Raw genomic sequence first — 23,413 nt, forward strand, 5'->3', positions numbered from 1 at the left:
TAGCCTTGCCGGTGCTAGTTAGCTGTGCGTTAGCTCGATCTTGTCCACTGTTTAAAGTCACTGGTAGAGTGGTGTCGTTCCCACATAGTTCGTTCGTGAGATGCAACTCAGAGATGTTCTGGTCATAAATCTGTAATATAAAATGACTTAATTAATCAATAAATTAAACCTATTAAGGTGTTTAATGGTTCAGAACATTAATGTCTGGCTTTCTGAAGTCCTTTTCATGTTCAACTATGCCCCATAAGTTGTTGCAGCAATTTTGGGGTTTATCGAACATTTGTTCAACACATGCTGAAATAGGCAATTTTTTAATGTTGTGAATGCATAAAAATGGACAAAAACCCTTCAGAATATTACATCAGTGCACCAAGACCTTTGGAACAACAGAGAAATCCATGCTGTGATTTGATTTCAAAACTTCAGACATTTTGGAGATTTCCTTGTTGTGTTTCCTGCTGAGAAACCCTCTTATTGTGAATCTAGTGTGGAAAGCCATCCACCTCTGAATGCTCTAGGTCTCTAGTTTGTGGTTGTAAAGTTTCATTAGGTTGTGATTATCCTAGAGGTCACAGCAGCTCATTTTATACACTGAGCTCAAGTTTCTATACAGTAAACAACCCAGCTACAAGTGATGCAGATAAACAAAACTGGTTCTTATATTCTTTTGGTTATTTAGTTTAAAAACAAAACAAAAGAAGAAGTAAAAACGACAATATGCCTGTTCATTATACAGCTGTGGAAGACGTTTTCAGATCCATTAAGTCAGTAAAAGTACTAATACCACACTGTGAAATGACTCCACTACAACTAAAAGTCCTGTATTCAAAACTTATTGAATAAAAGTACAAAAGTATCAGCATCAAAATGTAATTCAAGTATCAAAAGTAAGTTTCTTGTTTTATATATTACTGATATTTTATTGGATTATTATGTATTTTATGTAATCAGCATTTTACTAATTTAAAATACATGGGATTATTTCCTAAAAAAAAATTGGTTGGTTAAGAATATAAAGTAGAATATAAAGTTTTGCTCCTGTCTGTTGATTCCTCTCTAATTATTTTCAGTTCTAGCGGTGAAAATTAACGTCAGAACCACTGAACATGTCAGCTCTGCAAACACTCGGAGGCTGAAGTTTGGCATCTTGGTCAAGTTATTGTGAATTCACACCATTTATTTTGAAATACATATTAGCAAGCAACTTCATTTTTTAAAATCAATTTATTTGTGAAGCAACAGCAGAAAAGTTATCAAGACACATAAATCCACATCTGAAGAGTTTATCTGATGAAAACTGAATACAAACAGCCAAAGTCATGGTTAAAGAAACTAAACTCTGTGTTGGATACAAAGTGTTTACATACAGCACACTTCTAACAGGATACCCCCAAAACAATCTTAAAGACTACAGGTTTTTTTATTACTTCATATAATCTCGTAGAAAATATCTATTAGCCTACAGAGTTAGAGGTTAAAGAACTCGTGCTGCTGGTTAAAACTAAAGTCTGAAACAAATCCTCCAAACAAAACAACCTCATGTGTCGTCTGTTCCTCCCCTCAAATACGACCCACAGGAGCGTTTCTACTTCTCTAAAAAAGTTTCTGGTTAGGCGTTATAAAAGACAGTTTAAAAAGTAAAATAAATGCTGGAAGTGAAGAAGTTATGATGACGATGTAACGCACAGAAGTTAAGTGACATTTCTTCAAAAAACATTGATTACATTTTCAAAACTTTTGTCTGCAAATTTTTGTGTTTTTCATCATTTTTACTCCTCGTCCTTTACTTTCCTTGTTGCCCTCTTCTCTCTCGCACCCTGTAAAGTCACTTACAGCCACTAGAGGGCGCCACTAACCACAAACATGAATATGGGTCGTAATAAGATTTCGATCTAATAACACATGGGGTCATATTTTGGAGGACAGTCGAAATGGATCGTATTACCCACAGGAAACACTTTAAAATCTTCATAAATCGTAAGGCTGCGGTCACACGCATCGAATGTGGCGAAACAAATTCACACCTTCACATCAGGTGGATTTCATCTTTGACCGGTGAACCTCCACCAACAACAAAGATGTGTGTGTGTGTGTGTGTGGCGAACCAGCACACTGATATCCATGTTTGTCGTATCCTGCACTGCACACATTCAACACACACACACACACACACACACACACACACACACACACACACACACACGCATTCAACACACACATACACATTCAGCACACACACACACACACACACACACATACACATTCAACAGACACTGTGTGTGACTGCAGCCTAAATTATATTAGAAACAGTAACTCCCAGTTCTATCTCAGTTTCATTATTCCGTTAAATTCTACTGTAAAAAGTTAGTAATTCACCTGCAACCTCACACATTCAGACATAGTGAAGCTTAGTAGTAGACATAGTGAAACTACTGTGTGTGTGTGTGTGTGTGTGTGTGTGTGTGTGTGTACGTGCTCTCAGTGAGTGGTGTATCTGGTGTTGTCTCTGGTCTCAGTCGTCTTTATCAGCAGTTTTGGAGCAGGAGAGCTGCTGCTACTGTGGTAACCATTAGTACACTGTAAACAATGGTCTTGTAAATTAACAGTAAAGTACTGGCAGCAGGGTTGCCAGCATTCTACTGTTAATTTTACAGTTCAGCTACTGTTATTTACTTTACAGTATGTTACTGTGATCAAAACCACATACTGAATTACAGTAAAATCCTGCATATCCTTGATTTGACAGTAAAGTACTGGCAGCTGGGTTGCCAGCATTCTACTGTTAATTTTACAGTTACCTTACTGTTATCTACTTTACAGTATGTTACTGTGATAAAACCACATACTGAATTACAGTAAAATCCTCTACTTCATTGATTTTTACAGTAGACTAAAACACAGTGCTGTATGAATTCACAGTATACTAGTGCAAGCTGCACTAGTTGCAATATTGTTGCAGTATACAATTCAGTCATTTTTTGTAAATAGAGCATATTACTGTCTGAAACCCAATTACTATGAATTAAGCGCTGTCTTCACTGTAACCTCAGTTATTTTAATATACCATATACTGAATGAGTTAGTTAAGTAAAATACAGCCATTAAAAATGTGGACAAGAAGAGACTTAGAAAATATCAATTATATAACCTTTATTTAAAAATGATCAGTATTAACAGTATGTCCATTTACTGAATACATACAGAGGATGATTAGAAGAGGAGTTGGGGGTAAGGTGAGGGTCTTCTCCATGTCATCAACTGGCAGACAACTCTAGGGCACAGACAGGATAATCGTGGTGAGAACAGTTTAGTAAGAACTACTGTAATGGAGTTTTTTTCACATTTTTTTAACTTCTGGTCTCATTTTTTACTGACCTTTTGTAATTAAACTTTTGAACACACATGACACACTTGAAAGCTGAATTTGGAATAATCTTATGAATTCTCATGTGGCTTACATATGCGGATAGAGTGGTCTGTTCAATGGAACAGACCTGACATGGAAACAGTAAATCCAACAGTGATTAAAAAAAATAAATTAAAAAAACTGCCAATACACACCAAAAAGAGGGTAAGCTCACGTTTAAGTGTGATTCTTGTTAATGTCATATATACTGCAAACATTAAAAGAAAGAGTTAAGTAGTTCAAACAGCCTCACTGCGTTGTTAATGTTGGCTAACTCTCTATAGGCTAACATCAGCACATGAAATCAAACAGGTTGGATACAGCTTCTCACCAGTTTCACTGAAAAAGAACAAACACCTGACAACACTGAACAAATAAGAACCAAAATAACTATCTTATTTGAAATACAAATCTGCCTTACAGCCAAATTAACTATAAAAAAGCATGCTAAATGTTACTGCTGTAGCTGTCCAGTCACTGCATGGCAAGTTAAGAGGAATACCTTTTTAATCGAAAACAGCATGTTACTGTTACAATTTGGCTGTTTTTTTACAGCAATTTGTTACAGTGTACTTTTAGTACCTGCAGAGAGAGATAGAGAGAGAGAGATAGAGAGAGAGAGACAGACAGACAGACAGACAGTCAGACAGACAGACATACAGGACAATGGTGGAAGAGACAGAAAAAATAAATCAAATGTTTGCACATTAGCTGTATGTTTTCCTGCATACGTCTTCAACTGATTTTATGCATCTAATCCTCTGATGTAGCTAAAGTAACTTCAGTTATTGGAATAAAAATCTATTTCTGCCGATAACGACTGACAGTGAAACAGACATTGACCTCCTCAGATCATCTCAGTTACTTACTGTAGTTGGAGACGGCCTGGATGTTGAGGATGGACTGCTGTCCAAGTCTGCAGAAGAAGATAAAGGAGAAGAAGAAGAAGAGACAGAGAGGTGAGCTGGTGTTTTGTTTTGAAGGAAACAAACTTCATCACTTCCTGCTCTCTCACCTGTCCTCCTCTCCCTCCAGCAGCTTCCTGTAGGTGGCGATCTCGATGTCCAGAGCCAGTTTCAGGTTCATCAGGTCCTGCAGGGGAGACGAACATCAGGATTTATAAGATTCTATCTATCTATCTATCTATCTATCTATCTATCTATCTATCTATCTGTCTATCTGTCTGTCTGTCTGTCTGTCTGTCTGTCTGTCTGTCTGTTTATGATTGTAAACTAATTTAATCAAAAATGTGAATGTTATTTTACAACTTTTAGTTAGAAGTGTCTGTAGAACACGTTTTTACTGTATGATAGTTTGAAATATTTTAATTAAATACAGGTAAATATAGTTTAAGTTGTCTTTTAGTTGATGGTTTAGCTTCATCATGGTGTGACATCAGATAACTGAAATCATCGTGAAGTCCGGGTCGATGGATTTGAGTTCACGAGTAGGAACTCCGACTTTCTAGTAGAAAGTCAGAAATTTCAGAGTTCAGAGTTGTTTGGAACGCAGCATTTATGTGGTATTTTGGAGGGATCTTTGTCCATTTTATATCTTTTCTCAAGTAAACAAAAATCCCTAAACAACAAATCTATGGAACAAATAATATCAACCTATGGGACGTAATTTAGCATGTGAATGAACTTCATATACTTACAGTCATGGAAAAAAATATTGGACCACCCTTGTTTTCTCTGATATCTTGTACATTTTAATGCCTAAATTTGTTTGGACAAATATAATGATAACAACAAAAATCATTATCAAGAAAACCATGGAAAATGTTTAGATATCAGCTCTTGAATTAAACTCTTATGAGCTATTTTTGTTGTTATCATTATATTTGTCCAAACAAATTTAGGCGTTAAAATGAACAAGATATTAGAGAAAACAAGGCTGGTCCAGTAGTTTTTTCCATGACTGTATATTAGAATGTTCTCAACCCTTATACACCTTCATAGTTTTATGAAAGATTTATGACTCAGAAAAGGACACAGCTTCCTCTTCATGACCTTTTGAAGAGGTGTTACAGGGCAGAAGTAGGTTCAACGAAACATTCATACAGACATCAAATTTAAATTAAAAAAAGATAGAAGAGTAAAATAATAAAATACAAATACTTATAATCAGAATACAAACAATACTTTGAATAAAACAAAGGTTTCTCAAGAAGAAGAAGCTCAGCATTAGCTGATATGCACATAATAGCAGTGTTAATGACGCCAAAATTTGAACGTTATCAGCTTAGTCCCATAAACACAGCTCCTAAGTCAATAAAGACTTCTCTTCCACAGAATTGGGAATAAAGTCTAACTCAATAAAGGTGAGGCCATTACACTTGCAAGCCCACACATGCACCATCGTATTTCATTGTGCCGATCCAACAGAAGTCCCTCCTGGGAAAACCATAACCAGAAAAATGACTGCTTTTATTTAATGGTCGATGGTTTGAGCTTGCTTAGCAGCAAGCCCACATTGAATCCAGGCAACTATTGGATAGACAGATCCTTTATTAATCCTTTACAGAGAATCTGTTTCCTTGTGTTATCTTTGCCTCTTCAGTAATATCATAACACACTCAGTGAAGCTGAAGTACAGCCACATTTAATTTAGAGGTGATGGATTTGGAGGAAAAGGGTCACTTCATGTCTTTACTGAACTAATACTGTATAACTAACATTAATAACACCTCCACTACTCATTTTTACTGTCTTTTTAATTGGGGACAGTAGATATTTAGGGGGAGATAGCAGGTCAACAGTAGATGTCAGTGTGTACATCTGAAAGCTGTTAACCTGAAGATTGATATGAGATGCAACTCAGAGATGTTCTGGTCATAAATCTGTAATATAAAATGACTTAATTAATCAATGAATGAAACCTATTAAGGTGTTTCATGGTTCAGAACATTAATGTCTGGCTTTCTGAAGTCCTTTTCATGTTCAACTATGCCCCATAAGTTGTTGCAGCAATTTTGGGGTTTATCAAACATTTGTTCAACACACACTGAACTAGGTAATTTTTTAATGTTGAGAATGCATAAAAATGGGCAAAAACCCTCCAGAATATTACATCAGTGCACCAAGACCTTTGGAACAACAGAGATAAATCCATGCTGTGATTTTTGGAGATTTCTCTGTTGTGTTTCCTGCTGAGAAACCCTCTTATTGTGAATCTAGCCATCTATCCTCTGAATGCTCTAGGTCTCTAGGTTGTGGTTGTAAAGTTTCATGAGGCGGTGATTATCCAATCTCTTATATTCTTTTGGTTATTTAGTTTCAACTAAAAAGTACAAAACTTAAACCCATTGTGTGTGTGTGTGTGTGTGTGTGTGTGTGTGTGTGTGTGTGTGTGTGTGTGTGTGTGTGTGTGTGTGTGTGTGCGTGCGTGCAAACTGAATGAGTTCCTTGGAAATGGTAACAGTCAATGCCAAAACACACCCACACTGAAGTGATACAAAGAAAAAAAGAGAAATAATATGAAGTATGCTCTGGTAACGTGTAAACACCTGCAGCTGTGTGTGTGTGTGTGTGTGTGTGTGTGTCCCACCATGTTTTTAAGATAGCAGATGTGCTGCAGTGCTGCCTGAATAATTTATTTAATTAAAAAACAAGATGAAGTAAAAACAACAATATGTTTAACAGCGGTAGAAGAAATATTCAGATACTTCAGTAAAAGTACTAATACCACACTGTGAAATAATAACTAATTAAAAGTCCTGCATTAAATAAAAATATATCAGCTACACTGTTACATTTAAAGTGTTTTTAACCTCGAAAAAGTCTTGGAAGGATTACCTTAGAATCTATTTAGTTTCTTTGATCAAAGGTTAAAAACACAGAAACATTTTAAACAGTCACAACCCATTGGAAAAATTAGTTGCTCATGTGTTACTCAATCTCTTCTATGAGATGAGTTTCATTCTGTGATCATTTTATTTCTGAGTTACTAATCCTATGCGACCCTTAGGAGCAAGAGATAGGCTAAAAAGAGACAAAGACATCACTAAGGAGGTTGAGTTGAGAAAACCATTTGAGCAATAAAAGTGGAATAAACTGAGGAGATCTCATAGTTGTATTCCCCTGATCTCAATTATATCTCAGTTATTTTGAAGGAGAATTCTCCTTCAAAATAATAATTGTAATAATTATAATAATTATGATAATAATTCAGTCAAATTACAGGAAATCTATTTCCTTGTGTTATCTTTTCCTTGTGTTATCTTTTCAGTAATATCATAACACACATAACTTCAGTGAAGCTGAAGTACAGCCACGTTTAATATCCTGGAAATATGAGCAGAAAACAGGATCTGTTGCAACACTTGTGGTTGATGTGAAACTAATGTGGAAAGCCATCCACCTCTGAATGCTCTAGGTCTCTAGTTTGTGGTTGTAAAGTTTCATGAGGCTGTGATTATCCTAGAGGTCACAGCAGCTCATTTTATACACTGAGCTCAAGTTTCTATACAGTAAACAACACAGCTACAAGTGATGCAGAGAAACAACATTGGTTCTTATATTCTTTTGGTTATTTAGTTTAAAAACAAAACAAAAGAAGACGTAAAAACGACAATATGCCTGTTCATTATACAGCTGTGGAAGACGTTTTCAGATCCATTAAGTCAGTAAAAGTACTAATACCACACTGTGAAATGACTCCACTACAAGTAAAAGTTCAGTATTCAAAACTTATTGAATAAAAGTACAAAAGTATCAGCATCAAAATGCAATTAAAGTATCAAAAGTAAGTTTCTTGTTTTATATTACTGATATTTTTTGGGATTATTATGTATTCTATGTAATAAGCATTTTACTAATTTAAAATACATGGGATTATTTCCTTAAAAAAAATTGGTTGGTTAAGAATATAAAGTCGAATATAAAGTTTTGCTCCTGTCTGTTGATTCCTCTGTAATTATTTTCAGTTCTAGCGGTGAAAATTAACATCAGAACCACTGAACATGTCAGCTCTGCAAACACTCGGAGGCTGAAGTTTGGCATCTTGGTATAAGTTATTGCCATAAGTTATTGTGAATTCACACCATTTATTTTGAAATACATATTAGCAAGCAACTTCATTTTTTAAAATCAATTTATTTGTGAAGCAACAGCAGAAAAGTTATCAAGACACATAAATCCACATCTGAAGAGTTTATCTGATGAAAACTGAATACAAACAGCCAAAGTCATGGTGAAAGAAACTAAACTCTGTGTTGGATACAAAGTGTTTACATACAGCACACTTCTAACAGGATACCCCCAAAACAATCTTAAAGACTACAGGTTTTTTATTCCTTCATATAATCTCGTAGAAAATATCTATTAGCCTACAGAGTTAAAGGTTAAAGAACTCGTGCTGCTGGTTAAAACTAAAGTCTGAAACAAATCCTCCGAATAAAACGACCTCATGTGTCGTCTGTTCCTCCCCTCAAATACGACCCACAGGAGCGTTTCTACTTCTCTAAAAAAGTTTCTGGTTAGGCGTTATAAAAGACAGTTTAAAAAGTAAAATAAATGCTGGAAGTGAAGAAGTTATGATGACGATGTAACGCACAGAAGTTAAGTTACATTTCTTCAAAAAACATTGATTACATTTTCAAAACTTTTGTCTGCAAATTTTTGTGTTTTTCTTTTTCTTTTTCCTGTAAAGTCACTTACAGCCACTAGAGGGCGCCACTAACCACAAACATGAATATGGGTCGTAATAAGATTTCGATCTAATAACACATGGGGTCATATTTTGGAGGACAGTCGAAATGGATCGTATTACCCAAACGAAACACTTTAAAATCGTCCAGTTCTTTAAACTCCCAGTTCTATCTCAGTTTCATTATTCCGTTAAATTCTACTGTAAAAAGTTAGTAGTTCACCTGCAACCTCACACATTCAGACATAGTGAAACTTAGTAGTAGACATAGTGAAACTACTGTGTGTGTGTGTGTGTGTGTGTGTGTGTGTGTGTGTGTGTGTGTGTGTACATGCTCTCAGTGAGTGGTGTATCTGGTGTTGTCTCTGGTCTCAGTCGTCTTTATCAGCAGTTTTGGAGCAGGAGAGCTGCTGCTACTATGGTAACCATTAGTACTTTTAGTACCTGCAGAGAGAGAGAGAGAGAGAGAGAGAGACAGACAGACAGACAGACAGGACAATGGTGGAAGAGACAGAAAAAATAAAACAAATGTTTGCACATTAGCTGTATGTTTTCCTGCATACGTCTTCAACTGATTTTATGCATCTAATCCTCTGATGTAGCTAAAGTAACTTCGGTTATTGGAATAAAAATCTATTTCTGCCGATAACGACTGACAGTGAAACAGACAATGACCTCCTCAGATCATCTCAGTTACTTACTGTAGTTGGAGACGGCCTGGATGTTGAGGATGGACTGCTGTCCAAGTCTGCAGAAGAAGATAAAGCAGAAGAAGAAGAAGAGACAGAGAGGTGAGCTGGTGTTTTGTTTTGAAGGAAACAAACTTCATCACTTCCTGCTCTCTCACCTGTCCTCCTCTCCCTCCAGCAGCTTCCTGTAGGTGGCGATCTCGATGTCCAGAGCCAGTTTCAGGTTCATCAGGTCCTGCAGGGGAGACGAACATCAGGATTTATAAGATCTATCTATTTATCTATCTATCTATCTATCTATCTATCTATCTATCTGTCTGTCTGTCTGTCTGTCTGTCTGTCTGTCTGTCTGTTTATGGTTGTAAACTAATTTAATCAAAAATGTGAATGTTATTTTACAACTTTTAGTTAGAAGTGTCTGTAGAACACGTTTTTACTGTATGATAGTTTGAATTATTTTAATTAAATACAGGTAAATATAGTTTAAGTTGTCTTTTAGTTGATGGTTTAGCTTCATCATGGTGTGACGTCAGATAACTGAAATCATCGTGAAGTCTGGGTCGATGGATTTGAGTTCACGAGTAGGAACTCCGACTTTCTAGTAGAAAGTCAGAAATTTCAGAGTTCAGAGTTGTTTGGAACGCAGCATTTATGTGGTATTTTGGAGGGATCTTTGTCCATTTTATATGTTTTCTCAAGTAAACAAAAATCACTAAACAACAAATCTATGGAACAAATAATATCAACCTATGCGACGTAATTTAGCATGTGAATGAACTTCATATACTTACAGTCATGGAAAAAAATATTGGACCACCCTTGTTTTCTCTGATATCTTGTACATTTTAATGCCTAAATTTGTTTGGACAAATATAATGATAACAACAAAAATCATTATCAAGAAAACCATGGAAAATGTCTAGATATCAGCTCTTGAATTAAACTCTTATGAGCTATTTTTGTTGTTATCATTATATTTGTCCAAACAAATTTAGGCATTAAAATGTACAAGATATCAGAGAAAACAAGGCTGGTCCAGTAGTTTTTTTCCATGACTGTATATTAGAATGTTCTCAACCCTTATACACCTTCATAGTTTTATGAAAGATTTATGACTCAGAAAAGGACACAGCTTCCTCTTCATGACCTTTTATCTCCCCCTGAATACCTCCACCCTCCTAAAAGTAGGTGAAGGATAACTTGTTACACCGATACTGTTAATATTTCTCTCACCTGGTACTCTCGCAGCTGGCGGGCCATGTCTTGTTTGGCCCTCTGCAGAGCGTCCTCCAGGTCTCTGGTCCGAGCTTTGGCTTCCTTCACAGCCAGCTCCCCACGCTCCTCCGCCTCCGCCAGCTGGTTCTCCAGGCCGCCACGCTGAGAGGGAAACAAATCATGCATGCTGGATCTGAAGCTATCTTCTATCCTGTGCAGGCTGTAAGCATGTCCTGCAGCCGTACCTGAGCTTTGACGGCCTCGATCTCGCTCTGCAGCCGGCTGATCAGGCGGTTGACCTCGGCCACCTCTCCCTTCACGATGCGCAGCTCGTCTCCGTACTGACTCGCCTGCACCGACATCTGGTCGAACTGCAGACAGAAGAAGGTCAATGTAAGCTGCAGTGTCTGACACAGGGCCCCAAAAAGAGATTCATTTCATTATCTTGAAACAATTATGCTTCATTATGAGAATCATGTAAATCTCAGAGATGATTATGTTGTGATATTACTCAAAATAAGTGAGAAAATATGTGTTTTGTGGGTAAACTTTTAAAAAAGTTAAACAGAAGGCTATTCTTCACTGGTAAAAAAACAAAAAAAAGTAATTAAGTACTAATACTGATAATATCTGCAAATTTGAGACACTTTACTTAAGTATTTCCAGCACTTTATACTTCTATTCTGCTACATTTCAAATTAAACACTGAACTTGTAACACTTTTTTTTCTTTTAGTTATTTTCCAGATTAAAACTTTTAAAACAAAAAAACAATACGTTTATAATACATGATGCACTTCGATAAATTAAACTACCAATCAGTGCTGGAAATACTTAAAATCAACTAAATTTTCCCACCAACTGCAACATTAAAGTATGCCTTAAATATGACTATTATTATAATATAACACTGACAATTCTGCATGATGAGTAATTTGTCTTTTGATTCTTTGAGCACATCTTGTTGCTTATAACCCTAAACTTTTATTTAAGTAACATTTTTTAACTTGTAACATAGTATTTTTATAGTGTGGCATTGAATTTATATAACCTTCAGAGACACAACAACAGAAAAAGAAGAAGAAAGGTATGCAGGTGAAATAAAAAACAAAACAAAAGAGGAATAATTACAATAAATGATTAAAAAAAGCAAATAAATCAAAAATAATCAGAAAACAATCACAAGGGAAGCAGCGTTAATCAGGAAAATATATAAAATAAAATAAGAATACTCTTCCTGTCGAATATCTTCTTAGTTCAGCTTGTGCCTGTTTTCGATTTCCCTCTAACAACATTTTGATGTAACAGATATCTCTGGATAGCTGGATATCTCTTCCTGTATTTCTTCAGCAGACACTGAGGAGTCTTTTGCCTCACCTCGTTTTTGTACTGAGGAGTCTGTTCCCTCACCTTGTTCTTGTACTGAGGTCTGTTCCCTCACCTTGTTCTTGTACTGAGGTCTGTTCCCTCACCTTGTTCTTGCACTGAGGAGTCTGTTCCCTCACCTTGTTCTTGTACTTAGGAGTCTGTTCCCTCACCTTGTTCTTGTACTGAGGTCTGTTCCCTCACCTTGTTCTTGTACTGAGGAGTCTGTTCCCTCACCTTGTTCTTGTACTGAGTAGTCTGTTCCCTCACCTTGTTTTTGTACTTAGGAGTCTGTTCCCTCACCTTGTTCTTGCACTGAGGAGTCTGTTCCCTCACCTTGTTCTTGTACTGAGGAGTCTGTTCCCTCACCTTGTTCTTGTACTGAGGTCTGTTCCCTCACCTTGTTCTTGTACTGAGGAGTCTGTTCCCTCACCTTGTTCTTGTACTGAGGAGTCTGTTCCCTCACCTTGTTCTTGTACTGAGGAGTCTGTTCCCTCACCTCGTTTTTGTACTGAGGAGTCTGTTCCCTCACCTTGCTCTTGCACTGAGGAGTCTGTTCCCTCATTTTGTTCTTGTACTTAGGAGTCAGTTCAAGAACAAAGTGAGGGAACAGAGGAGTCTGTTCCCTCACCTTGTTCTTGTACTGAGGAGTCTGTTCCCTCACCTTGTTCTTGTACTGAGGAGTCTGTTCCCTCACCTTGTTCTTGTACTGAGGAGTCTGTTCCCTCACCTTGTTCTTGTACCAGGCCTCGGCCTCCTCGCGGCTGCGGCCTGCGATCTCCTCGTACTGAGCTTTGACCTCAGCGACGATCTGCTCCATGTTCAGGCTGCGACTATTGTCCATCTGCACCACCACAGACGTGTCTTTGATGCTCGCCTGCAGCTCACGCAGCTCCTGGCGCACCGAAAGAAACAGAAGTGATGTTAACAATAACAATAATAACAACAATATGAAGAAGACTAACTTTAATTAAAAACAGCATTTACAAAGTGCTTCAACAGACAAAGCAACAAGAACAAGAGCAAAATAGAATAAGAGTAGGAATAGGAATAATGGACAGAAGGCAAACGAACAAGTAATAATTACCAGAATAAATACACAAATGCAAATAAATAGGCCTGACCAATATAGAAAATAAAAAAGCAAAAAGATGATTTAAAAAAAGCACTAAAACAAGTCTTTTAAAATGGGTCTTAAGAAAAGATTTGAAAGAAATCACTGATTTTGAGAGGACTTCTCTCCAAAGGGGTTTTTAATCGATCATTATTGATTTTCTTTTCATCAATGAATCAATTGATTGTTGTTGCAGCTCCAGGCTAGCTCCACTCAGAATTTTTTTAACAAATGTGCTGCAGAACGTGTTTGACAATGTATTAGAGAAATGTTCTACCCAGGGAATGGAGAGTAAATTTTACTTTTAATTTTATTTTACATTTTATTTTTAAGTGTGGTGCCCTTTAAAACATTGTTTTGAGAAACCCAAAACAGTAATATTATTATTATTATTATTATTATTTGTTTTTATGTTTTTGTTTATTATTTTATTGATATTTATCTCTGTCCCCTATCTATTGTCTATTTTTTCCTATTTTTAAAAATATATTTTTTCATTTAATTTTTATGGCTCTGTTAGATATTTTCATGGATTGCTGAGTAACAACACTGCAACACGTTTTCTATGGGACTAAAAACTGATAAACGCTAATAAAATATTAACGTTACGTTCATCACAAAAGCATTTCGAGCAATATCACAACTGTACAAAGTGAAAACTAAAATAAATTACCGGACTCTGTCATTAATAAACTCTGTAATAATGTCTGACATGTTTGTGTGAAGCTGCAGAGTGTCGAGCTCTTTAGGGAATAAAATGAAAACTTTCCCCTATTAATGTGTGTTTTGGCATGTTTGTGTGTGTCCTGACAAAAAGCAACAACAAAAAGATAACAGATTTCCTCTGCTGATATAAAAAGCCTCGCAGTTATATGTTTGAAGTTGAGTCTCCAGTGAGTCGTTCCACAGAACAATGAAGGAATGTGTGATGGTTTGAAGGAAATAACTGGATACTGGAGTGTAAAAATAAAGAAATAGAGCATCAAAGTTTCACAGCATTAAAAAAGGTTCTGCACCTCCTCATAGACGTTACGCAGGAAGTTGATTTCATCAGTCAGAGCTCCGACTTTATCCTCCAGATCGGCTTTCACCAGGTAGGCCGAGTCTACGTCCTGAAACACACAGAGACAAACAATGTTTAAAGGAATGTCACATTTACCTTCCTGAAAACATCGTGTCATGACACGAAGAGGAAAGCCACGTTCATAAACCTGCAACACTTGAAGGTTCAGTTATATGAAATGATTGTGGTCCTGTTCATTTTTTAAGTATCCAGATACTTTACTGCAGTAAAAGTACTAATACCACACTGTGAAATGACTCGACTACAGTAAAAGTCCTGCATTCAAAAATTACTGAAGAAAACAAACAAAAGTATCAGCATCAAAATGTACTTAAAGTATCAAAAGTAAAACTACTTGTTTTGCAGAATGTTTTATATTATTCCAAATATATATAATGTAATTATTTGTATTGATGCATATATGTGTTCATTTATAATGATATGAGGTTTAATGTATAAAAATGTCTAATCATTTTAAATTGACCATATTTTTTATGTCAAATCTCGACCTGAAAAGTAACTAAAGCTGTCAGCTAAATGTAGCGGAGTAAAAAGTACAATATTTACCTCTAAAATGTAGTGGAGTAGAAGTATGAAGATACATGAAATGGAAATTCTCCATTAGATGTAATTGTACTTAGGTACAGTACTTGAGTAAATGTACTTAGTTACATTCCACCACAGTTTTTTACCCTCAGAAAAACAAACATGACAAGCTTTTCAGGGATTTCTTACACTTGGAGGAAATGCTCCTGTTTGACTCATCGGGATGAACAATAAGCAGCTCAATGTAAAAAATATTTGGGTTAATTAAAAAAGGAAAGGGCCTCTGTTTATGTTCAGTAAGTTGTGGAAAGCATCCATCCGCTGCTTTCCTGTTCTTTGTTCTTGATTTGAATGACGACGTGTAGAGAAATAATAATTACATGCTGCAAGGATGAAAGCATAAAATAATCCATTATTGAAGAAATATCTGGATAACAAACCCAGGGCTTTCACCAGGAGAAAGGGGGGTTGAAACGTAAGATTACGAAAAAAGATACAAAATGACCCAAAAATAACGTAAAATGACAAAAAAAGACCAAAAAACATGGGAAATTACCAAAAAAGTCAGAAAATGGCCCAAAAAATACATAAAACGACCGATAAAAAAGACACGAAATGACCCCCCAAAAACTGGTAAAATGACAAAACAAAACACTAAACAAAACACTAAATTACCAAAAAAAAAATACACCAAAGATTACTAAAATTACTAAAACAAAGTCATAAATGACCAAGAAAGACACAGAATGACCCCCAAAAAAACCCAAATTACAAAAAAAGACAAAATTACCAAAAAAGACACAAAATTACCAAAACAAGCAGAGCAGTGTTGGTGTCCTGTGTGAAACCAAAGTGGAGCATGTGAGTCAAACATCTCTTAACTTCTTGCATCACGTTTTTACTGAACTATGTCACTTCCAGTAGTCACGTCATCCTCCTAACTACTTAACTTTCAGCATTTACATAATTTATTTCCTGTTTAAACTGTCTTTAACAGCCTTACCAAGAACTGTTTGCCCCTAACCTTAGAGAAGTGCTGACGGAACACAAATTCAACCAAACTGCAGCTTTTTGTTACAACAGTGAACCGTATGATGTCCTGCAGCCACTAAGGAACTGCTGTTAGAAATGCTCCTGTGTGGGGGCGTCCCGGTGGCTCACACCGGTAGAGCGCTAACCATGTATGCCATGTGCTGCGGTGGAGCCGGGTTCGAATCCGGCCTGAGCTCCCTTTGCCGCATGTCTTCCCCTCTATCACCCCCTTTCTATCTCTCACTATCAATAAAGCAACAAAAATGCCAAAAAAATAATCTTTAAAAAAAAAAAAAAGAAATGCTCCTGTGTATAATAAGCAGGAGAACTTGATTTTGGTGTATGCATTGCACATACATACACATACTGGAGTTTAAAGTCGTGCTATTTGTAGCAGATAGAAGAGAACGGGTTGGACAATAAAGTTTAAGCAGTGTTTATGGATTTTGATGCATGTGGGAATGTCACAATGAGGACAATAGAGTGGTTCATCTTACTCACCACACCTGTAACCTATGAGTGTGTGTGTGTGTGTGTGTGTGTGTGTGTGTGTGTGTGAGAGAGCTGACCTTCTTTAGGATAACAAAGTCGTTCTCCAGGTTGTTTCTCTTGTTAATCTCGTCCTCATATCTGGAACAAAGACGGGACAAGAGTAAACAAAGATGTACAGAGATCTCACAGTGATTTCATTCACCACCTCAGGGATTTATTACTTGTGTTTGTAGTCCTCCACCAGGCTCTGCATGTTCCTCAGCTCCCCGTCCAGTTTGGTCTTGTCGTTGTTGACCAGGTCCATCTGGCGCCTCAGACCCGCCATGTAGGCCTCGAACAGGGGCTCCACGTTGGACCGGCTCACGCCCTGACCCTGCAGCAGCTCCAGCTTGGTCTCAAGCATTTTGTTCTGCTGCTCCAGGAAACGCACCTGGGAAAAAAGATTATAGTCTCAATTGTTAGTTTTAAGTATCCTTCAATGCAGCATCATGTTCATTAAGTTAGTTATGGTCCCATCTGTAGTAAAGAAAAAGCTAAAATAAAGCTTCAGGGGGCGGAGCTAATGTTACCTTTTGATTGACATATTTACAGAACACCAGAACATGACTAGAGTTTCAACAAAGGCCTTTAACAAACGGTAACTTTTATTGCATTATGTAAAACTCTCTGTTAACCTCTGAAACCCACCAAAAAGTTATGTTTGAAATTGCCAAAAATACATTGTTTATCTTAGAAAGAAAATGTTAAAACAGTCATTATCATCCAAATTTGAACCTTCAGACAGTCCTCGAATGGATCATAGATTTTACGAAAGTTTCTGTGAGAAAAAGTGACAAAAACAAAGCTTCAAATTATGATATTTTTGTCAGAATTACTTCATTCTAGAGACTAATATTTGCGTTTTTTACTTGTATCGGCATCAGCCGATACGTGCATGCGTTTGCCGATCAATTATCCCATTTCACTGAGCCAACAGCAGGCAAGGCTCGGTGCAACATCTGCCATTCTCTGGTGAGCTGCTGCTGATACCGGAAAAAAGAAAAACACATCAAATATGTGGATCATCTGAAGCGCCACCACCTCCAGGCCTAGAACAACATTCACATTGTTTGCTATCGAACTGTTAATATGTTTTGTTTGTTTTGTTAATAAATGTTTCTTTTTTTGTTTAAATTGAGACTTGTGTAACATCTGTGTCATTTTTATCATGTAAATCGAGGGAGAAAAGGCAATATCGGCTTCAAGAATCGGCCCAAAAGAATAGGCAGCACATATCGGGGATCGGTTAAGACTGATGTCAAAATACTCGGTATCGGCATCGGCCTTAAAAAACCTGTATTGGTTGACCACTACTTCATTTTACATGTCTTAACAACATTAAATACATTTTGCTCCTCAGAGAGACTGTGAAGACACGACTGATTCTGCTGAGACCAGCATGACAAATATTCACTGAAAATCTGTTTACATAGAGCAGAGAGGAGAGGACAGGAGAGGCTGTTTACACAGAGCAGAGAGGAGAGGACAGGAGAGGCTGTTTACACAGAGCAGAGAGGAGAGGACAGGAGAGGCTGGAAACGTGACGATACTTCAATATGCGGCGGCGACACATTTTTTTTTTTCAAACTTTCCTGACACTTGTGGGCACTTGGAAGTGTTTATGTATAAATTCCCTTTAAAAATGTATTTAAATTTATCAGAGAACTTCAATCTGGGTTTTTATTTTTTATGATTTTCTGTCATTCTAACTGTTGATTCCATAGAGCTGCAGGACTTATAGATTTCTAACGATTTTATATACTGTCGTGAAATACATGGACACAGAGAGGAAAATGTAAAAAGAGCACAAAAAAACCCTGAAACTGCTTGTTGGGGTTCAGAGGGTTAAAGGAGCACACTTTGTAACCGTCTACCAACTGATTTGAAAATGCAACATATTTTTAATGTTTTTAGTGGAAAAAACTCCTCTTTGTGCATAAATGTATCTATAATTAATGCTATGGTGACGCCCATATATAAAACATAAATAAATGAAATAATATATATAATATAATCAAGAGAAGGCATGAATCTCTACAGCAGATATCTCCAACTCAGGTAAGAGTTTTGTGGGTGAACTGTCCCTTTAAAGAAAGTGCATCATTCCAGCAGATCAGCAGCTGAACATCAACACCTGAGTACCTGAACGGCTCGTGTTTCTGCCTGCGGTCGGGTACATTATACCTCCTCCCTCCCTCGGACACAAAGCCCGTGTTCTGTTCGGAGCAGAATAATCTCCCTCGGAGACACGACCACACCGTGTCTGACCTGATTCATCAGGTTACAACTCAACGACTCAATGGGACGGAAATGGGACAGATAGCTTAAATATCCAGCGGCTTAATGCGACTGATTCAGGGTTTAAATGTCTCTTTAAATCCCAGATGCTTTCACTGAAGTTTTGGCTCGTTTTTTTACGGCTTCAAGTCTCTGATCAGCTTCATTTATTCAACAATAGAAATCAATTAAAAGTCACATTTCTTAGTGACTCTGAGTGAGATTTAAACTTTTATCATCAGGCAACAAATAAAACTTTGTCCGCCTGTTGCATCACACTAATTACTTCCCTGCAGGAGGTTCAGCAGCTCTTTAATGTTTCAGTGCTGTCAGGTCGGTGGTGTCGGGTTACACTGCAGACTGCAGGGGTTCTTTATTAGTCAGATGACTCGACTCTGGCTTTTAGCAGTTCTGAAGAGGAGAAGAAGTGTCTAAAATATAAAGTCAAGAACCAGCTGCTTTCTGTCATTGTTCTCCTTGTTGTTCTACATTCCTTCACTGTCTTGTTTCTATTCAGTGTTTCACTTCACAATCTGCAGAAAAGAGCTCCTTCTACATGAGAAGAGAGAACAGGAACTCTTATGTGTGTTTTGGCCGGAGAGTCACAACAATCATACAACTTAAGTTTTCCGGGAAATTTCACAACACTTGGTCTCTGAACATGTTACGTGCCAGAGGACTGTGTGTGTGTGTGTGTGTGTGTGTGTGTGTGTGTGTGTGTGTTTCTGCCCCCCCTCCTTTCTGTTTCCTTCCCAGGTGCTAACATCTTGATTGGGATCCACCTGGAAAGATGATTTCCACCTTTGGAGCTGGCCAATCAGAGGTGGTGTGTTCCAGTTGAAAAAGGCTCATTGTCAGGATCACTGTCTGCCATCTTGTCCTCATTTTGTCTCTGTCTGTGAGACTTGTGTTTTGTGTGCTGTGACATGTAGATGAGATTTGTTAGTGCAATTTTGTGGTGGTGAGATTGGGGCGTTAGGGCATCACATAGATAATTTCTGTTAGACACACTAGGGTTATTGGTTGGTGCCTCACATGCATTTATTTCTAAACACTATTTGTAAATAAGTCAGGCCTTTTTTTTACAAGTTTGTTTGGTTATATACTAATTTAGTCACGCCTTGTTTTGTTTTACTAATTTCAATTATTTGGCACCACCACCTTGTCCCATTCCTCCCACCCTCTTGTGAACCTTATTTGCACCTTTTGGTCAACGCACTGTTAAATAAAACTGTTTTAATTTACACTTCTCTTTGACTCCTGCACCTTTGGTTGTTGTGTTGCTGTCTCTTATTATTTTTAAGAGGGGACGTAATAGAACAATTCAAGGCAAAAAAAAAACAAAAAAAACCTGCAGCTTTTCTCCTGCAGTAAAATGTGTAATTTCGTCATTTTGTTTGTGAATATTTGTGCACACTGGTCTGTCTGTGACTGACTGGAAATCTGACACTCAATGATTCAATGAGCCCAATTTTATTCTTGTATGATGATGTTAGTTCCTGTAGTAGCATTTCATTGCAGTGCGAGCATTTTGTTGAATTTCACTGGGGCGGGACTTCTCCACCAAATATTCCAGGGTTTTGGACCGAATATACTTTCTTGTTTGTATTGCTTTACTTAAACACTTTGACTATCTGAAATAGATTATTGATATCACCCTTTGGGAGCATTTTAAAACTGCAATTTTGCACTTTAATCACAATTTAGCTGCTGAAAAGAGCAAAAATTAACAATTAATTTCTGCAGGCAGTTTAAATGGGAGATAGTGAAATACAATTCTTTATTTTAAAAAATCTAAAATAGATTACCAGGTGATTTTATCCTATATGTACTACTTTTACTACTATTTTATTTTCAATTGATTTAATTATAATGATCTATCACCACTGCTAATAGTGTTTTTAAAAATCTTTATTATGATTATGGTTATAATATCAGTAGATGCTATATCGTTATAATCGCTTTCATGTATGTATATTTGCTGCATTGTATTATGACAGTGTGCTTTTATTATATATACTGCACAAATATTATATATAAGACTATATACTTTAAGGTTGTGTTTGTGTATATTGTACTTGCACTACACTACTGTTCCTTTTCGCACAAATATTTGCACAATTTGTTCATATAAGGTATGTTTTTTTAAACTGCCATCATCGTTTTTGTACTTCTTTTTCCATCTTATCTTATTTTATTCTGTTGTACATTAAAGTAGTGTAAAATTCTGCATAATTTGCATGACTGTAATGATCACAGGACATCTTTAACCTTCCAGATTCGCTCTGTATCAGCATCAGCACTCAGAGAAGCCAAAAAGAAGGAGTTGAGTTTTGTCCGTGTGTCCCTCCGTGCTGCACGCAGCCTTCTGTGCCTGAAGTGTATCTCCGCTGATGTGAGACGCCAACAAAGCCTCTATTGTGAGATTGTGTTACCGACTCCGTGAGAAAGCGGAGATGCTCCCTAAGTACGGTATCAGTGTCCGGCTTTATCACAGAGCCGGTCACTCCTTCTGTGGGAAATGTGAGTTCTTCAGGAACCTCAACAACAAAACCACACATTTAACACCCAGTGAGTGACTCTTTCACTACAAAACTGGTGTCATGCTCTTACTGATATATGAGGTCAGCTTGTGTTGCCATGGTGACCTTGTGTAGGTCATAATCAAGGTTAGCTTTGGCTCTTAGAGAAGATATTATCCATATTTATATTTAAACAACGTGTGAAAAGGAACCAGTCGTGGTACAGGTGAACCACTGCAGGAGCATTCTTTCCAACGACCAGCAGGGGGCGACTCCACTGAAGCAAAAAGAAGAACTTTTGTATGAAAGTCTGAGAAAATGACCCTACTTCTGACTTGATTTCTGACCTCAGTAAACATTCTCATAATGACTTTATGGTCTCAATCGTTAGTTTCAAGTCTTCTTCAAAACAGCATGATGCTCATTTAGCATATTACATTTTTATTATTTGGTTAGCTTATTATAACAGTTGTTGAGGACAGGCTGCAGAGAATGAGGTCATTTTAAAGTGAGAATGTGTAACTTTAGCTGGATAAAGGTTGTTGCGATTAGGAAACAGTAAATGATTTGAGCCTAGTGTAACAGTATTAAAGAAGAGTCAGTAAACTGTAATATCTGAGAAGTATCTGTTTGATTAATATCTATTTAAAGTTTGCCGATATTATCCACCACAAGAACAAATCAGACCAAGAAAGGCTGCAGCAGTAAAACCTCGACTGTATGAAGTTGAACAAGCAGCATTTTAATGCTTGTGAACTCTTCTGCATCTTTGTTTGTGAGAGGAATAATGTCTTGTCTCTCTCTCCTTTAAAAAAAAACAGGTTCAAAGTATTTGATTCATTGTTTCAACTGTCGAAAATAGTTGAAAAGTACATTTATTCCCCAATCACAATTTTCTAAAAGCCTAAAATGATGTCAAATAAATCAATCTACAATGATAAAACAGAGAAAAGGGCACTTTTTCAGCTATTCATAAATTATTAAAATAGTTGCTGATCAGTTTTCTGCAGTGGTAAAAGTAATAATAAGTAATAATACTACAGAAGAATGTTTCAACTAAAAGTCCTGCATTCACATTTTTACTAAAGTAAAAGTACAAAAGTATTGGCATCAAAATGTTCTTGCAAAGCACCAAAAGGAAAAGCAGCCAACTACATATTATATTATTCAATTATAATATCAATGCATGATTATGTTCATCACTTTAATGTTAGAGCTGGTAAATGTGGAGCTCATTTTTTTACTACTTGATCTGCTTGGAAGTTTGTGAATTTCTCCCAGGAATTAATAAAGTTTAAACTTAATCTTTAATATTACACTATAATTTAAAAATAAATACATTTTAGACCTCGATGTAGGTATAAAGTTCCAGATAAATACTAGTGGTAATTTTACTTGCTCCGACAGATTTCGGTGACTGATTAATGGACTTTGTGTCTTTACCTTGTCGATGAAGGTGGCGAAGCGGTTGTTGAGGCATTTGATCTGCTCCTTCTCGTGGGCTCGGCTCATGGACAGGTTGGGGTCGATCTCCAGGTTCAGGGGCGCCAGCAGGCTCTTGTTGACCGACAGGGACGCCAGCGGGGCCCCAAGGCCGTGGTGGTGCCCGTTGGTGCCCGCGTACAGAGAGCTGCTGCTCAGGGAGATGCCGCTGAAGCCTCCCTGGCCCGGGCCGAAGCCGCTCAGCCTCCTGGAGCCGCTGCTGCTCCGCATGGAGCTGCTGGAGCTGATTCGCTTGGTACGACTCAGGCTCATGGTGCAGACGGAGAGGATGGGACAAGAAGATGGAGATATCAAAGCAGAGAAGCAGGTGGAAAAGACTGTTTCCTCTCTTTCACAAACAGCTGGAAGAAGAGAAAACACTCTTTACAGTCAGTGAAGGTTAAAGAGGAGAAGCAGGTGAGTGTCAGATGTCTGACCACAGTGAGGACTCTCAGGTGTCCTGAGGTCTTTTAAACCTCTGCAGGGTGGAGTCACCAGAGAGCAGCAGTGTCAGGTGTCCAGT

At 37.3% G+C, this 23,413-nt stretch overlaps 1 protein-coding gene across 1 annotated transcript; it reads right to left on the minus strand.

Annotated features, from left to right (window-relative positions):
* Positions 1 to 9,375: 9,375 nt before the first annotated feature.
* Positions 9,376 to 23,163, minus strand: si:dkey-222f2.1 (keratin, type II cytoskeletal 8). The gene is made up of 10 exons (XM_059329323.1): positions 22,852 to 23,163; positions 16,792 to 17,000; positions 16,648 to 16,708; positions 14,454 to 14,549; positions 13,054 to 13,218; positions 11,205 to 11,330; positions 10,978 to 11,121; positions 9,903 to 9,979; positions 9,757 to 9,803; positions 9,376 to 9,499 (listed from the first exon to the last, which is right to left on the minus strand). The coding sequence occupies exons 1-10, from the start codon at positions 23,161 to 23,163 to the stop codon at positions 9,393 to 9,395; spliced, it is 1,344 nt and encodes a 447-aa protein (XP_059185306.1). The 3' UTR covers positions 9,376 to 9,392.
* Positions 23,164 to 23,413: the final 250 nt, after the last annotated feature.

The sequence above is a fragment of the Centropristis striata genome, chromosome 3 (genome assembly GCF_030273125.1).
Source record: "Centropristis striata isolate RG_2023a ecotype Rhode Island chromosome 3, C.striata_1.0, whole genome shotgun sequence".
Lineage (NCBI taxonomy): Eukaryota > Metazoa > Chordata > Actinopteri > Perciformes > Serranidae > Centropristis > Centropristis striata.

Coding starts and splice junctions, on each gene's coding strand:
- si:dkey-222f2.1 (XM_059329323.1), bottom strand. CDS start 23,163: ATGAGCCTGAGTCGTACCAAGCGAATCAGCTCCAGCAGCTCCATGCGG. Junction 14,550..16,647: donor ACTTTGTTATCCTAAAGAAG/GTCAGCTCTCTC, acceptor TGTGTGTTTCAG/GACGTAGACTCGGCCTACCT. Junction 9,980..10,977: donor GCCAGCTGCGAGAGTACCAG/GTGAGAGAAATA, acceptor TCTCCCCTGCAG/GACCTGATGAACCTGAAACT.